Source organism: Schistocerca piceifrons, chromosome 2 (genome assembly GCF_021461385.2).
Source record: "Schistocerca piceifrons isolate TAMUIC-IGC-003096 chromosome 2, iqSchPice1.1, whole genome shotgun sequence".
Taxonomy (NCBI): domain Eukaryota; kingdom Metazoa; phylum Arthropoda; class Insecta; order Orthoptera; family Acrididae; genus Schistocerca; species Schistocerca piceifrons.
The window spans coordinates 715524107-715542356 of NC_060139.1; the positions used below are offsets into that span (position 1 = coordinate 715524107).

The window sequence follows — 18250 nt, forward strand, 5'->3', positions numbered from 1 at the left end:
TTTGGAAAATTCAACTTTGTTGAAAGAGAGGTACTACAAAACGTTGGATTTGTCACAATGGTATCGTTCATTACAGCAAAAACATTTCCCAAGCCTCACAACAATGCCGCTCAGATCAGTGCATGTTTGGATCTACGAATTGTTGTGAGCAGCTTTTCTCAGCAATGAAAAGATTAAAAGTAAGGAACGATCGTTTCTTCAGGATGCAACAATGAAGGCCATCCTCCGCATTAACGCTGCGAGCACTTTGACGACTGATATTTCCGATCTTTTAATGAAAAGAAAATGTCAAGCTACATAGGCCCAATAAATTTAGTATGCAGTTTCTTGTAAAACAGTTGTTTCTCATTTATTTCCTGAACATCGTATTTCCTGGTGTAGCATGTCACCACGCCTTAGCAGCTAAGAGTATGAGGTTGTCGATCTTGTAAGAGACTTGCCTTGCCGCCTGCCTTCAGCCAGCCGTGCCACGTGCCGGCGTGCCGGCCCACTTGAATGGCCACAGCGACACGGCTCCCTGGAGCAGGGAGCGCTCCGCGGCTCACCGCGGAGCCGACGAGCTACAACAGCCTGGTGTAAATCATCAATCGTAAAATAATGAAAGTATCTAATTTTATAGAGAGTTCTCATGCACGCTTGCAGTTGCTGTCTGGAAATTTATTTGCAATCTCAAATCTTTCTTTACCGTTTTTTCTTATGCCTTTTGTGAAAATATCGATACATACGACATACTGAGCATTATTTCGGTTTCTTTGCAGTGTAAATAACGTAAACATTAAAATAAAAGCAATTCCACATAACGGCTCGATCCCAGGACTCTCGGATTACCGTTCTGCCCTCTTTCCGCTGCGTGGAAACTCCGCTAACATACTGGGTGATTATAATTAAAAATGAAAAACGAGTAGTCTTTGGACAACGAAACATTGTTTAAGCATTTGTAGGACATTCGGAAGAATGAGGGTAACATTTGCTGATCGCGTACCATGTTCACGTTCCAGGTTACGGACGTTTCTCAATGTGTACCCATCTGCATCCACTATACCAGAGATTGCGCTACAGTTGCCCGAAACGACTGTTATGTGACGGGCCATTGAATGTTTAGCTGTCGTGACACAAATCGTGTACTGCCTGAAGATCACACATTGCGTCTACCATTCTCAGCAATGGCAAAAGTAATTTCTTGAACAATTTGTGGCGCAATTGGCCGCTTGCCTCTCCCAGGAACAATTCCCAGATCGCCAGTTAATTCGAACGTCCGAACAGCGTTCTTCAACCCCGGCGCGTGAAAAGGGCCTCTGCGTATTCCTTTAATGCATTGATACGCGCGAAGAGCAGCAGCGCTATTGCTGTTTTGATAAAACAGCTTTATGAGTAAAGCCCTGTTGACCTCGTGTACACCCGTGTTGACTGTAACGCACACTTATGCTGGAGTTTCAGCCCTATGGCCGTACCAGTATCGGCCCTAACGGCAAGTTATGACACTAACACTACTAACAACACAAATCCTGCAGCGGACATTCTGAATGTCATTCCATTAAGTTGGGTGCCCGTTAGGTAATAGTTTCCCGTCAACGCTGGTCCAAGTAGAGAAAATTTAGTTATAACCAGCCCGTATATGGTTCATACCCTGTCTGACCTGTGCCAAAGATGATAAAATTTTATAAACGCTTGGCAATGTGGAGCTTCCATTTCTGTCACTTTCATTTCTGATTAAACACTGCATATAAAACAAATCTGGACGAGATCGATGATGACGAGTAGGCGCAGTTCCCTTGTAAGAAGATTAGTGATCCTCCTAGTGACCTTGTTTTTTACGCCGTCGCTTTTGTCCCCCTTGCCGTCTAAATTATGGTGGTAAAATTTTTTACACGACCTAGTTTCGAAACGACCACCTCAAGGTCGTTCGCCTATTGTGTAATTAGCGACGTCGGCTGAGATAATGGCTGGAACTGCAAGTCAGTACCAGTCGTACAATGCGGGGTGCTACGGAGATATCACGTGACGAGCAGCGTAAGAGGAAGACATGAGGGAGGACGTTCTTTGTGTGGCGCGTGACGTAGCAGCACTATCGGCGCGTCCCTGCAACCATCGCCACGGCCAATAGTACGTCGGGTAAATATTGTGGAGGCGGTCCACGGCGTGGCCGAACGCGATGCTGACGTGCACTGCGCCCGCTTTGTTTGTTTACGCTGCGCGCGCATCCTGTGACGTGGCCAGCCGGAGGCTGTGGTGGGGCGCCGCGGAGCGCCTAAGTAGTGGTCGCCGAGCGGGTCTCGGCGCAGTCTACTGTCAGCTGAGCTCGCGAAGGAGAGCCGAGCCAACCCACTTCAGAGATGGCCAGCTGCTTCGCGCAACAAAGCGCCGAGTGTCCGCTGCTGCGACTCCTGCAGAAGGCGATCGACGTGTTGGCGAATGGCATCACCGAACTCTGCCGCCGCATTCGCTCCGTCTTCAGACGTAAGCGCTCCCAATTGTTGCGCCTTAGTTACTTATTTAGCAGTGTAGTGCTTGCAAGTAGATCTGAGTAATTAACGTGAACGTACTTGTAACACAGTGGTATAGCTTCAGGTTTTTTCACACTATGCTGGATTGTACCGGTCTTGTAGTTCCTTTCTGTGTCGTGTAAGGGAAATAATTTTTAGGTAAACAATTTGGTTTCTTGTCATACATATCTCACAGCATTAAAAATTAATTTTGATGAACAATTTGGTTCATTCCTTTGTGGTTGTACAAATGTAATTCCAAGTCATCCAATCGGCTCATATAGTGTGTATCTTCTCTTTGGATTTCCTGACGTTACAACTCCACTTCTACGAAGTTAAAAGAATGAAATGAATTGTTTGTTTTGAAAATGGTGCTATAATGCTCTGAAACAAATAAGTAAATGAACGGAATTTGGTTTGCTTTCAGTATAGTGAACTTTTCACCCTTATACAATAATACTACAACAAGCACAAATTCGATAGATTTTCCAGCGTTTGGTGATGTCGATACGTTCTCGTGAGGCGACATCTATTTCGGCAAACTGTTTTGTCGCCACCGTTAGTCTTTCCCCAATTTAGTACTGACAGTGCATGTACCGGTAACACAATACTCTAACAAGTACAAATGCATATGAAACAAGCAAATGTATACCTATTCATACAATATCTAATGCTACTTTACTGGTTTCCAGAAATATCCTCTGTTTTATGTTAACATGTATTTCTTTCCATTTTTGTTTATTATCGAGATTTCCTTATTATATTAAGCTTTCGACTACATTTTTGTAGTCTGTGAACAGTGACAGTGTACTGTGTCTTATTGTTGATGTGTGATGTGTGTCTTCATACACAGATATTCGTTGCAGGTTGACACAACAAATATCACTAATTGTCAGAATGATACAAAATAAATTTATCGTCTCACAAAGGCAAATAAAAAGTGTTTCTACAAGAATCGGTTATGTGTAAAAAGTGCTGTTATTACTCATTCTGAAGACAAAAGAAATCGTATAAACTTATTCCTGAATGTTTCCTTATAAACAGCTGTCTGAAGCTGTCAGGAATGAGAGAGGCCCTAGTGACAATTTTCATTTGCAATTCACGTTCAGAGCTTGCTATTCTTTTCAGCACGTGTAGATAAATTCTCTGTCACTAAAAGCTGCTGGTATTTATTTTCTAGTTTAAAGCGCGCTAAATAGTTCAAATGCAATCGAACAATTAGTCTCTTCTTTGTAATGCTTATCCGTAAACTTTAGTCTTGAAATAATGCCAAAAGGTGATACTCAAACGTGGGAAGATAGTATACTGCGCGTCAGTGAAGTGTTTGGCAGCTCACTAACCGTGAGTTTCAGTTTATTTGCATGATATTTTCTCATCAGGATAGTACGCTGTATTTTGTTTGACGTAGGTCTTTTAACGATCTTATTTAAGGAAATAACACCTCCAGCGCCGGGACACAAAGTATTCACAACAATAACTCCGGAACACCTGATAATGCCCTTCAGTTGTAGCTTTTATTTATTCAGATTTCTAACAACAGCTACGTATTCACTGGATCCACTAAGAATAATATACTGCAAATATAATACTTCCTTATCTACTGCATTCCCAAATACATAAAGAGGAAGATTATTGTCTGTATGCCTCCAGAAGTGCCCTGATCTGTCGTACCTTGTTTATATGCTTCTTAGCCAATTACCCAACAGTCAAAATGATAACTTTGCTCCTCTGTTCAACAATAGCGTTTCGTGAAAATAAGGTCGTCTTTCTGGAAAATATCGAGTAGAAAAGCTTAAAACAGACTAATTCAGTACTCAGTGAAGGTTTACATACTGGGAAAAGAAACACATTACAAGAATTAGCGTTAACACAAGAAACTAAAAATTGTTTAAATAATTTCATACTGTGCTGCTACTGAGACACAAAGTAAGACGATGTTGTGCATCTTTTTGCATTTTTTGCATTTATTGCGTTCGTTGAAACATATCCATTGAGTTCTGGTAAGGACTTTCGAGATTACCTCTCATTGAATGTAGCTAACTGAACAATTGTGTAACTATTAATAATCAACATTACGTTGTCAGTTATGTAGATGAGGAAAACTGGCTCTGACTAAGCGAACACGTCACACCAGTAGCGCTTTCTGCGAGAGTCGCTAGAGCTTACGCTACTGGTCGACTACAAGGAAATATTCATGTACCTGTCTGTCCAGTCCCGGCGTGCTGGGTCATAGATGCAACGGTCTTTCTTTCCTGTTTTGATCTAAACACGCCTGCGGCGTGCAGGTCGCTCCAGACAGAGCAGCAGGCGGACGAGTGCTTCGCGGGTTGCGTCGCTTACAGGCGCACTAGTTTACAGCTCCCGGTCTGTATCGGAGGTCAGGAAGTTACCTCAGCGTCATCAGCGCTTAAGTAACAAAATTAGATCATTCGCTTGCATCCTGGATCCGCTTACATGAACTGAAGGAGCTCTTGTTGCTCGCTTCTACATTGTTAATCGAGAGATGAGATATAATGGCCATGATGATTATCTAACGCAGCAAACGCAATTCCTTCGCATCCCAGCAGTATATTTTACATCTGCATTTGCGCATGAATGAGCTTATATATTCGTATGAGTTTCACGTATGTCTCGATAAAAGAACTGACGATACTGAAACTCAAAATTATCAGCCATTGATGGGCCTCACAAACTCACAACTTTCCAGTGTAAATTTATTGTTCTAAATAGCTATCAACTTACTGTTCGTAGCAATCGTGTAATCACATTAGAAACACAGTTGTTGATTGTCATTACTTGATTAGTTAACATAAAGTGTCTAACCAGTGGAAACGGCAATTGTAACTGTCCGGTAGGGTTTTGAAACTCGGAGCTCTCGTAAAGACATGTCAGTCCAAACTAAACTTTTACTGGAGAGTCATTTTTAGTTCTAACAGGCATTTGAGACGAAATACAAAGTTACCCAAAATTTCCGGTTCATCTTGAATGCAGTCTTAGTTGTAGGGACATCTAATAGCATTGTTGACATTGGTAGTATTTTTAGTTAGCTATTGCCATTTTTATAAATCGTCAGTTATAATCGTGAGACTTACGCTGTATTTACAGAGAAAATACCTTAAGAATATGCAGGACATAGCAGTTTATGAAGCTTTACGAGAACTGCTGATTTTTCGATGCAGGAAGAAAATTCATATTCAGCTTCAGCTACTGCTGAGCTCTGTCAATATTAGTGTAATCATTAATGTTTTTGTTTGAACAGTATCGTAAGCACGGTTTCCTTTGTATTGCGAAGCTCAGAGTTACAACTGTGGCAGCAGGCTTCTGAATACACTTTCATGTCGATTATTTCATTTTATTTTCCTTCTCCTGTATATTTATAGTACACGAAGCCATCTTGAATGCTATCACTGATGATATAATCATCGTCAGCAGTTGTTCTGTCATGCGTCAGGTCCTCTCTCTTCTTGAGCATTTCTATTCAGTTCGGTGGAGATCTCGCTTTCCTCCATTACACGGTCCGTTAATTGGTATCCCCTTCTTCTCACCCTCTCTTTCTCTTTACTGTTCCTTCAATTTCTTGCTGCAGTAATCGCGGTATTACCAGGGTATAGCACAGCCAATTTTCATTTGTTTTCTTTGTGGTTTGTGAGAGGTTCCAGTTCTCCTGAACTCTTCCAAACATCACCTCGTCCCTTAACCTGTCTTTCCAACTCGAGCCCCCTCTAGTTTGTAGTATACTCACACTTCCAGTACGTTAAGCCTTCTTCCTCATCTTTCTCAACGTCCAAGTCTATGCGGCGTACAAAAAAATGGTTCAAATGGCTCTGAACACTATGGGACTTAACTTCTAAGGTCATCAGTCCCCTAGAACTTAGATCTACTTAAACCTAACTAACCTAAGGACATCACACACATCCAAGCCCGAGGCAGGATTCGAACCTGCGCCCGTAGTGGTCGTGCGGTTCCAGACTGTAGCGCCTAGAACCGCTCGGCCGGCTGCGGCGTACAAAAAAACTATTTTCAGTACACACTGTGGTTTGAAACAGTCTGAAGAGCTTGTAAGGGTATTTCAGGGTAGGTAGTGGTGATAAATAATTGTTAGGAAAAAAATTCGATACGTTTCCCTTTTCCGAATTAATTAGCATTGAAGTTAGCCAATCACGTCGTTGTGCACGAAAATACAAGCTGCCCGCCAGATACAATGTCAATCGTTCTCATAGCGTAGATGATACCATGAGACTGCTCAGCTTTTGACAAGGGTTGCCTCCAATTTTTGTGTAGCTCTTTTGTTCGGTTTTAGGAAACCAAAGGCAAAACACGTTCGGCGACACCAGATCACTTGAATTTATGCACTAAACGCCACAATTGGCTCATTTAGATGCTAATTAACTCGGGAATGGCGTACAGTATCGGAAGTTTTTTCCTAACCATTATTTCTCAGCAAAACCTACCCTGCAACACGCTTACAAGCTTTCCAGACTGTTTCTGATCATCATGTAAATCATTTGGCCCATATCTCCCTTAGTCTATTATTCAATGACCCACTAAACAATTTTTTCTCTTTGTTCAACGGCTCCTTAGCTATCGCTATTTTCAATCTTATTTTTGTTTTGCTATAGCACCGAAAATTTTCCCTGGATGAAAGTCTTCGGCGTCCGTCGTGACAGTAGATTCTGAGGACCCCAGGCATGCTGTCGGTTAACTGTAGTTCCCGACATGGTGTAATATAAGACGAAACCGTAGACGGCACAGCGCGATACAGAGAATTCAAAGAATTAGTTCCGGGAGTGAGATGTTTGGCAGAGTGTATGTATTTTCATCCTGTACCTGTGTAGATACGGACATACACTGACGAGTTACAACACTATGGCCAGCGCCCACCCCGAGATTGAATGCGAGTCGTGACTCTGACGGCAAGTGACGTGGTAAGGGAAGCATTTGAGCGGAGTAGAGGCGAATGGGGAATCGTTCTGGTGGCAATAAGTCGCACAAATGGGAAAATACACTGGCGTAAGCGAATTTTACAGAGGTTAAATTACTGTGGTACTGCACCTGGGACGAGCATCTCGGAAACGGCGCCGCTGGTTGGCTGTTCGCATGCTATGTCTTGAGCATCTATGGAATATGGATGAAGATGAAGCAAGTATGAATGGGTGACAAGAAGTTGAACGTCCATACCTCATCACAATAAATAGGGATCGAAGGCTTGCCCGTTCATTTTAGCGCGATCTGTGGCAGATCTGGCGACAGAGTACGATGCTGGCGGTGACACAAGTGTCTCGGAGTACACTGTTGAGCGCACATTATTGAACTGGTGTTTCGCAGCAGAAAAACCCTACGTATTCACATGTTGATCCAACAGCATCGTCTATTATGCTTGTAGTGAAATCAGACAATGGGTCAAACCAGGTCGATGGTAGTTTACAGATACGCAGTCATCCAGGCGAATAGCTGTTGCCGGCCGGGGTGGCCGAGCAGTTCTAGGCGCTACAGTCTGGAACCGCGCGACCGCTACTGTCGCAGGTTCAAATCCTGTCTCGGGCATGGATGTGTGTGAAGTCGTTAGGTTAGTTTGGTTTAAGTACTTCTAAGTTCTAGGGTACTGATGACCTTGGCAGTTAAGTCCCATAGTGCTCAGAACCATTTTTGAACAGCTGTTCGAAGAATTCACCGTGCCACGGACACAAGCCTGTAGGAGCAGAATTATGTTATGGGGGCGGAGGATTCACCTGGACTTCCATGGGACCTGCTAGTAATCGAAGGCACCATGACAGCTGTGGACTATTAGGGACCACCTGTTTCCCATTATGAAACTTTCCTGGCAGATTACAACTGTGTGCCGCACCGAGACTCGAACTCGGGACCTTTGTCTTTCGCTGGCAAGTGCTCTACCATCTGAGCTACCCAAGCACGACTCACGCCCCGTCCTCACAGCTTTCCTTCTGCCAGTATCTCGTCTCCTCCCTTCCAAACTTTGCAGAAGCTCTCCTGCAAACCTTGCAGAACTAGCACTCCTGAAAGAAAGGATATTGCGGAGACATGGCTTAGCCACAGCCTAAGGGATGTTTGCAGAATGAGATTTTCACTCTGCAGCGGAGTGTGCGCTGATATGAAAGTTTCCTGGCAGATTAAAACTGTGTGCCGGACCGAGACTCGAACTCGGGACCTTTGCCTTTCGCGGGCAAATGGTCTACCGCAGGAGAGCTTCTGCAAAGTTTGGAAGGTAGGAGACGAGGTACAGGCAGAAGTAAAGCTGTAAGGATAGGGTGTGAGTCGTGCTTGGGTAGCTCAGATGTTAGAGCACTTGCCCGCGAAAGGCAAAGGTGCCGAATTCGAGTCTCGGTCCGGCACACAGTTTTAATCTGCCAGGAAAGATTCATATCAGCGCACACTCCGCTGCAGAGTGAAAATCTCATTCTGGATGTATCCTATTATGCTTGACGTCTTCCTCAACATCTATGGCATCTTGCAACCGTACAACAGTTTGTGTCACAAGGCCATAATGGTGCTGCAGTGTTTTGAGGATCAGGACAGTGAACTCACGTGACGTCTTGACCATTAAATTCGTCTTGTCTGAATTCGATGAAACACATCTAGGATGCTATCGGGTGCCAGCTCCGCGCTCACAAACCACCCGCCCGTAAAAGACGGGAACTGTGTGTACTAATCAGGTGCCACAAACCTCTGGGAACCTACCAAGTACAGGTAGAATCCATGGCACGCAGGATCACTGCAGTATTGCGTACCAGAGGTGGACCAACACACTTTGAAGCAGGCGGTCGTAATGTTTTGGCTGACCATTGTATGTTGCCAGACAGCGGCTGGCGAGGTGCGTCACGGTGCTGGGAGAGCCGGCCTGCGCAAAGCGTTGGTTGTTGGCCTTGGCGGCGGGCAGTCCCAGCAGCAGCTGAGCCACGCGCCGCAGCTAGCTGCCAGCTGCCGGCGGCTGCAGCTGTCCCTGAACTCCGCAGCCGCGCCGGTCGTGCAGCAAGTACCCCGCACTGCGGGTAGACTGCCCGCAGGCGCCAGCTGCCATCTCCCATCCAAACCAGACCCGTCACTTATCAGGCAAAGTCTCTCGGGAGGAGCACTCGCGTAGCTTTTGGGCCGGCTTAACAAGGGGCCACTTTGTAGCGCTGCTCTATGGTTCGCAAGCAGAGCCTTAGCTGATACTGATGGAGCTGCTACAGAGCGAAAAGGCTCAGGAAGCTCTGCTCAACTCGTGCAAAATAGGATATTTCATTAAATTCTCAACGAGATCTGGCGGAAATTGTGATAGATACTTGCTGCCTTCTGCATAACTTCGTCAAGGAAAGAGATGGGTATACGTCTGAAAACACATTTTCTGTTGCTGGGCTACAGGATGAGATGCCAGTAGACAACTCTCTACCTGGAAACTGTACTAAATGCATCCGAACAACATTTTCTGAGAACGAGGGCTACTCAGAAAGTAATAGACGTATTACAATAAAAAAATTAACGATATGGACGAACGAGATTTTGTTGTATACATTTTAAAGGTACACTCTGAAGCTGCTTTTCTACTTAATCGCCTTCAAACTGAGGCAATTATCGTACGTGACACAAGTTTTTCGATACCGTCTCTGTAGAAATCTGCCGCCTCTCATTGCAACCACGGGTCTATACCGACGTGCAGCTTGGCGTCGGTATCAAAGCGCTGTGTAGCGATCCATGTCTTCATTGCTGCGAAGACGTGGTCGTTGCGAAAGTTCCTTAATAATGAAACGAAGATGTTCACAAATTTGGTCTCTGCTTTTCATCACCAGCTTGTCAGTCAGCAAGCTAGGCATACCACTGCGGTCCTCAAATGATCTTTCGAAAGGCTATACATGACATTTTTCTGGAACATTAATATCGTTTATACTTAAAGAAGACAGCTGTTGTATAGTAGTTGGCACTTTCTCCTTCCGTTTTCGATATGGTACCATGCGTTAATTTCTCCTATTTTGGTGTTCAAATGGCTCTGAGCGCTATGAGACTTAACATCCCAGATCATCAGTCCCCTAGAACTTAGAACTACTTAAACCTAACTAACCTAAGGATATCACACCATCCACGCCCGAGGCAGGATTCGAACCGGCGACCGTAGCGATCGCGCGGTTCCAGATTGAAGCGCCTAGAACCGCTCGGCCAGAGCGGCCGGCTATTCTGGTGTGTGCAAAAGATCGAAGAATAGTATTTCTGTACTTCTCTCCGACCGACACCGTACAGTGGCTTACGAATGTTACGGTGAGCGTGAGTAGACTAAAACACCTTTCATGGATGCGAATGGCACCGTTGGCTGCTAACTCATTTATAGGGGGTGGGAAGATGCACAAAATCTATGAAGACTGGGGGATTAACGCTGTTCTATCCGTAGAATCATCCCAAGATATAAAAATACCATCCCTTTTTTTCCACTCGACTGTTTCTGTAAGACTATTGTATTTCTTAAAGAAGTCCATATGTAGTATGTTGCGTTGTCTTTGCTGGACCTACCTCTCAGACGATTCAGAAGCGTAAAACTTTTGATAAACTAGGAATAAAATCTTTGAAACTTTGTCACCATCTTTCTCCTCCAAATGCGAAAATATTTTGTTGACGCCGAGTTACATAGAGAGAAACGATCATCATACGGAATGATATAGACGTTCTTTTTTACCGCGCACTGTTCGAGAGTGGAATAATAGTTATTGTGCAGGTGGTACGATGAACTCTCTGCCAGGCACTTAAGTGTGATTTGCAGAGTATCGATGTAGATGTAGATCTAGAATCTGAGTGCGAGTAGTTTCGGCACTGTAATTATACAAGTTCCAACGTTAGCGAAGTGTTTAGCGCAGGCTATTTTGAATTGAACTACGAAGGGCGTTGCGCTGATAGGTAATTTAACTAGAGAGGAGAAACAGAAGCTAGAAGCTACAGGTAGGCGAGAGTATCCTTTAAGGACGAACATTCTGCTTCCAGTATGGATGAGCAAACAAATACCACAGATTGATCGATATCCGTCTGTTTGCTTCCGGCGATAGCCCTTATTGAAGTTTATTCTACAGAGATATCAATGTCCAGGCGCCACGGGTCAGAGCCGAAGGTCACTACTCCAGGGCAGCACTCTCTGGGGTTGTTTGCCATTGCCGAAATAAATCGGATGAGTTCAGTTGTAAATTATGATCCACTTCTATAAGAAAACATTGTGTATCACTGTTTGGGAGAAACATATAATTGATAGGTCTGCAATATCCATTTGTGTGTGATCTTTTTTCTTTATTTTTTCGAGTATAGTTCCACAGTATTTGTTGGAGTCCTCTGTTCGGAAATCGATCTGTACTCTATTTTCGGCCTGTACAATCGATCTGCACGCTATTTTTGGCCTCTAAATAGTCTTGAGTTTCTCTCTGTTGGAGTTATGTCTGCGACACGTTGAATTTAACATAGAGAATGGAAAGTAATTGATTTGACTCGATGGGTGTTCAAGGATTTATGGTCATTGTCGAAGTAGAAACAGACACAGTTGTAGACCAAACTCTTGTAGACGTTGTCAGCTGCCTACCAATCGCTACTTGCTATTTTAAATTTAGGCCAAGGGGCTCAATTTTCTATGCTTTTTGTTACTGGGCTTTGTGAAGGTGATTTCTAATTTCGTGATCACAACCACTTTTTTATTCTTGCTTATCTCCACAATTTTCATCTTATAGTTAGTGTGGTGTCTAGGAAGCGTGCATACTCGGTTTTCTAGATAAACAGTTCAAACAAGTTGTATTAATTAGTTTTATTACAATAAGATAATATACAATACTTTTGCGATTACACAGATATGTCGCTAGCAAAGGGCGACATCCAAAATAAGCAATCTTCTTCGCTACAGACAATTTCCAAGTTTGTGAGACAGAGAGAGTACAAGCGACGTAACTACAGCTTACATTGCTATAGAACTCACTAATCTTGAAGATGCTATTGAACAGGGCCCTCACCACGGCGCTTATGTTCTCTTGAACTAGAGATCGCTGCTGTCGCGTTGTCATCCTGAAGAGGGGTCGGTCAGCGTGCTATTGGCTGACGTCTCACAGCCGTCTCTTCTCTTTCGTTCCCCACTGGCATGCCGGCTCTTGACTTTACGCCGTAACAGTTGTGGTCTCGAACCTGTTTCAAGGGAAAACCTGGGTCATGCTTTGGCGTAAACACACGAGTGGTAAATGAATGTTTAGAGGTGACAAGAATGAGCAGGCTAAATCAATAATTTTTTTCTGAAAATTTTCCCCTCATATAAAAGTGAGAATTCCATATAAATCGACTTTCTTGTTAAGCTGATAGTGATTTGTTGCACATTCGTATGACCGTCATCTCAAGGAAATGTAGGGAAGCATTTCTAAGACTACAAAACTAAAGTCTTATGACTGTATATGTCCATCTTTACAGAGATGGTTGCGGGACTGGACTGTTCGTTAGAGGATGTCAAATGAAACACCTTTCAGCCGTCTAGTTTCCAAACTTATTTTACTTGGTAACCAGTTTTGGCGATTTACTACGCCATCTTCAGACCCCTGACTGACATTTTGGAAGATTGTACTTCAGTTCTGGTCAAAACAGGGGCCAGCAATACTGGTGTTAGAAGATTTCCACTTGCTATAGCGATCACTTTAACCATCATCTGCCAATGGTGGTATATGGTTCTATCCTTAGTTAATCCTAACATATATCATGCAATGTGTCGCTGCTTTCACATTTGTTGTTTGTGAAAATGATAAATATTGATATGATTTCCATTTCATATTAAACTGATTGTCCTACCCCCCTCCCACCCCTCCCCCCCTACCCACCCCTTACAAACGAGACTGGGTTAATTGTTTCTCCGGTTGGAGGAATAGAGGGATACACGATTTGCGATAGCAAGAAGGCATGTCGTTTTCGAATCAACCGTGTTGGACAGTTTCACTTAAAATGGGTGTGTAATGAAAATTTGTCGAGAGTGAAATTGGCTTTATGAATATAGAGCGTCCATTGAAAGATTAAAAAAAACTGACAGGACTGCCAAGGAGCTGCAGGATGACGTTATTTGTTCGATGTTTAGTTTCTACGGCATTGTCTTACCCTCGTCAAAATAAACACTCCTACTAGCTTAATAGCGCCAGCCGTTCTCTCGTCCTAACTAGACAGTACGGCATTTTATATGGACCAGAAGCATGTCATTCAATGTAAGCTAGACATTTAACAAACAGTCATAATGAAACCCCTCGGCTATCGTCTCTTTCTTTTTCAAATAGAATTTTCCGGACACTACCTTCAGAAAATACTTCGTTCATGATGGTCATGACGTGTTCTGCTCATAACGCAGATCCGTAAATGCAAGTTCTGCATTTTCCACTCTTCCCGGTTTTCCTCCATTCTTTTTGTAGCTCTTTTTGACTAATTAATCTTGATGTCAGTTCGAAGATGAGTGTGAGCAGTGAATGGAAACGGGGGCGCGTGGTAGTGTGGCGTAAGGCGGTGAGAGGAGCAGTGACTTCAGAAAATACATCGTTGATGATGATCATGATGATGACGACGGAAGTGATGATTCGTTCTGTCCATAATGCAGGTCCGTCACTGGAAGTTCATCATTCTCCACACCTCCCAGTTTTACGCCTTCCTTTTCGTAGCTGTTTATGGCGCATTAATCTTGATGTCGTCAGTTGTCTGATGGCTTCTTCTTTTTATGGTCCTTTTCAATATATCGTGAGCAGTTTCATATTCAGTATCTTGTTTAAGTTCCAATTGACGAATATGGGCGTGAGTACATGGACGTGAATAGAGATAGGGGAGGTGGTAGGTGCGTGTGAAGGGGTAAGACGGGCGGGTACTGGATGACAGAACGCTCAGTTTCGACAAAGAAACTGGAAGGAATAACTTTGGCCGGTTTTCCTGAAAAACAAACTAATTCGGTTTACTCTTACAGCCATGTTGTGCAGCTTGCTGCTTGGTAGTCAGAGCACGTGGTCTGGGTGCTTTTATGGTGTCTTGTGGCTTAAGTGGAGACGGTAGCTTGTGGTGGTGGTGGTGGTGGTGGTGGTTGTAGCGAGGGTAGAAGCCGCGGGTGCAAGCGCGTCGGTCGGTGCCGCAGGCTGGCGGTGCGGCGCGTTCCCCGCCGACGTGTCCGGGCGCCGAGCCCCGTCGGGCCCCCTGCGCTGCTCCGTGGAGCTGCCGGAGCACGCCGAGGTGGCATCGGCGAAGGCGGCCCTCGAGTCGTCGTGGGCGTCTCCGTGCCCGTCTGTCTCGGGCGAGGCGCCTTCCGCCACCGACTCCTGGGACGAAGACGACTGGGACGCTCGCAGCTTTGTCAGCGCCGCCAGCTCCGTCGGGGGCGCCATCTTCTGAGCTCCACCGCGCTAGTACGTCCTGCCTCTGTCCTCTTCTCTGCTATCCCTCTTGTCCGCTTTAGACTTCCGTCTGCTCCAGTAGCTGCCCCGCCCTTCAAACTGATCAGTTGCTATTGGCCAGAAGCTCCATTGGCTACCGTTGTTCTTCGTAATCTTCTCCATAATTTTCGAAACGAAAAAATGATATTCGGACAATATTGATGCCGGTCGTTGTGGCCGAGCGGTTCTGAGCGCTTCAGTCTGGAACCGCGCGACCGCTACGGTCGATGGTACGAATCCTGCCTCGGGCATGGACGTGTGTGATGTCCTTAGGTTAGTTAGGGTTAAGTAGTTCTAAGTTCTAGGCGACTGATGGCCTCAGATGTTAAGTCCCATAGTGCTCAGGGCCATTTGAACCATTTTTATTGGAAACAATTACGAGGGTTGGAAATTTAATAGTGGCAACTACACTCCTGGAAATGGAAAAAAGAACACATTGACACCGGTGTGTCTGACCCACCATACTTGCTCCGGACACTGCGAGAGGGCTGTACAAGCAATGATCACACGCACGGCACAGCGGACACACCAGGAACCGCGGTGTTGGCCGTCGAATGGCGCTAGCTGCGCAGCATTTGTGCACCGCCGCCGTCAGTGTCAGCCAGTTTGCCGTGGCATACGGAGCTCCATCGCAGTCTTTAACACTGGTAGCATGCCGCGACAGCGTGGACGTGAACCGTATGTGCAGTTGACGGACTTTGAGCGAGGGCATATAGTGGGCATGCGGGAGGCCGGGTGGACGTACCGCCGAATTGCTCAACACGTGGGGCGTGAGGTCTCCACAGTACATCGATGTTGTCGCCAGTGGTCGGCGGAAGGTGCACGTGCCCGTCGACCTGGGACCGGACCGCAGCGACGCACGGATGCACGCCAAGACCGTAGGATCCTACGCAGTGCCGTAGGGGACCGCACCGCCACTTCCCAGAAAATTAGGGACACTGTTGCTCCTGGGGTATCGGCGAGGACCATTCGCAACCGTCTCCATGAAGCTGGGCTACGGTCCCGCACACCGTTAGGCCGTCTTCCGCTCACGCCCCAACATCGTGCAGACCGCCTCCAGTGGTGTCGCGACAGGCGTGAATGGAGGGACGAATGGAGACGTGTCGTCTTCAGCGATGAGAGTCGCTTCTGCCTTGGTGCCAATGATGGTCGTATGCGTGTTTGGCGCCGTGCAGGTGAGCGCCACAATCAGGACTGCATACGACCGAGGCACACAGGGCCAACACCCGGCATCATGGTGTGGGGACCGATCTCCTACACTGGCCGTACACCACTGGTGATCGTCGAGGGGACACTGAATAGTGCACGGTACATCCAAACCGTCATCGAACCCATCGTTCTACCATTCCTAGACCGGCAAGGGAACTTGCTGTTCCAACAGGACAATGCACGTCCGCATGTATCCCGTGCCACCCAACGTGCTCTAGAAGGTGTAAGTCAACTACCCTGGCCAGCAAGATCTCCGGATCTGTCCCCCATTGAGCATGTTTGGGACTGGATGAAGCGTCGTCTCACGCGGTCTGCACGTCCAGCACGAACGCTGGTCCAACTGAGGCGCCAGGTGGAAATGGCATGGCAAGCCGTTCCACAGGACTACATCCAGCATCTCTACGATCGTCTCCATGGGAGAATAGCAGCCCGCATTGCTGCGAAAGGTGGATATACACTGTACTAGTGCCGACATTGTGCATGCTCTGTTGCCTGTGTCTATGTGCCTGTGGTTCTGTCATTGTGATCATGTGATGTATCTGACCCCAGGTATGTGTCAATAAAGTTTCCCCTTCCTGGGACAATGAATTCACGGTGTTCTTATTTCAATTTCCAGGAGTGTATTTATTTACAGCTCGTACAAAATAGATATGTGTTTCAAAGTTTTACTGACCTTCAAAGTAGTCGCCGGCGTTGTGCATAACCCGTTTCCAGCGATGTGGGTCGTAGGATACTCTTAGCAGTGCCAGTTGTGCTGACAGTTCGAGCGGCGCGGTCTATTGCCCGACGAATTTGTAGCTCTTCTGAAGCGAATGCTGTGAAGTGTTTCCTTCAGTTTAGAAATCTAGTTGAACTCACGAGGGCTTAAGTCACGGGAGTGCAGTACGTCGTATAGCACGTAGCAGCCCCATCAGTCAAACAAATCAGCAAGAGCTTGCACTGTACGTGCTTCAGCATTATCGTGCAAAATGATGGTCAGGTCCTGCAGAAAGTGTCATCACTTCTGTCTCTAAGCTGGTCGTAGGTTAAGTTCCAAAAACGAAAAGCATAGACTCAGAAGTAATGACACTTTCTGCAGGACCTGACCATCATTTTGCAGGACAATGCTGAAGCACGTACAGTGCCAACTGTTGCTGATTTGTTTGACTGTTGGGGCTGCTACGTGCTACACGACGTACTGCACTCCCGTGACTTAAGCCCTCGTAAATTCAACTCGATTTCTAAACTGAAGGAAACGCTTCAAGGCATTCGCTTCAGAACTGCTAAAAAATTCGTCGGGCAATAGACCGCGCCGCTCGAATTGTCAGCACAACTGGCACTGCTAAGAGTATCCTACGACCCACATCGCTGGCAACGGGTTATACACAGTGCTGGTGACTACTTTGAAGGTCAGTAAATCTTTGAAACACATATCTAATTTGTACGAGCTGTAAATAAATAGTTTCCACCATTAAAGTTCCAACACTCGTATAAGGTCATGCGAAAGAGGCATAACGCATAAACCGTTGTAAGAAACACCTTTTACTAAGAGGATAACATTCGTTAATTGCGTACCATGTTTACGATTGGGTTCACGAACATTGCTCAATGTGAAGACCATCAGCCTCCACTACAGCCTGCAACCTCGCTAGAGATAGCATTTCAGAACTGTTAGCAGCACTTTTCGAACGGTAGACCACGGAATGATCAGCTGTCATTTCACGGCTCGTACACTGGTTGAAGATCGCACATTGCGTCCAGAATTCTTAGTCGTGGCAACAGCAATTTCTGCAGCAATTTGTGGCGGAGTTGGCGGTCGGCCACTCCCAGAAGCAGTTCCCAAATCGTCAGTTAATTCGAACTTGTGAACCGCGTTCTTCAATCCCGGCACGGTAAAAGGGCATCGACACTCGCGATGAGCAGCAGCAATATTACCATAGTTCTGACAAAACTTTGTTACGAGGAAAGCTCTGCTCACCACGTGTTGACTGTAGCGCACACTGATGCTCCTGTTTGACTCCTACCAGTACCCACCTAATGGCAAGTCATGATACTAACACTACTAACAACGCAAATCCTGCAGCGCACAATCTTAACATCATACCTATTATCCATATGGTAAATAGTTTTCCGTCTACGCTGACTCAAGTAATAAAACTTCAATTGTGATCAACTTGTCTATAGCCAAGC

At 45.6% G+C, this 18250-nt stretch overlaps 1 protein-coding gene across 2 annotated transcripts in view; it reads left to right on the plus strand.

Annotated features, from left to right (window-relative positions):
* The first annotated feature begins 2293 nt into the window (after positions 1-2293).
* Positions 2294-18250, plus strand: part of LOC124777208 — a 29428-nt gene continuing 13471 nt past the window's right edge. The window contains exons 1-2 of one of the 2 annotated variants that reach the window (XM_047252522.1): positions 2294-2457; positions 14578-14845. In XM_047252522.1, coding sequence (XP_047108478.1) covers positions 2413-2457; positions 14578-14845 — 313 coding nt within the window. In that variant the 5' untranslated portion in view covers positions 2294-2412. The remainder of the gene's footprint in view (positions 2458-14577; positions 14846-18250) is intronic. The other variant, XM_047252523.1, reaches the window with a different exon arrangement.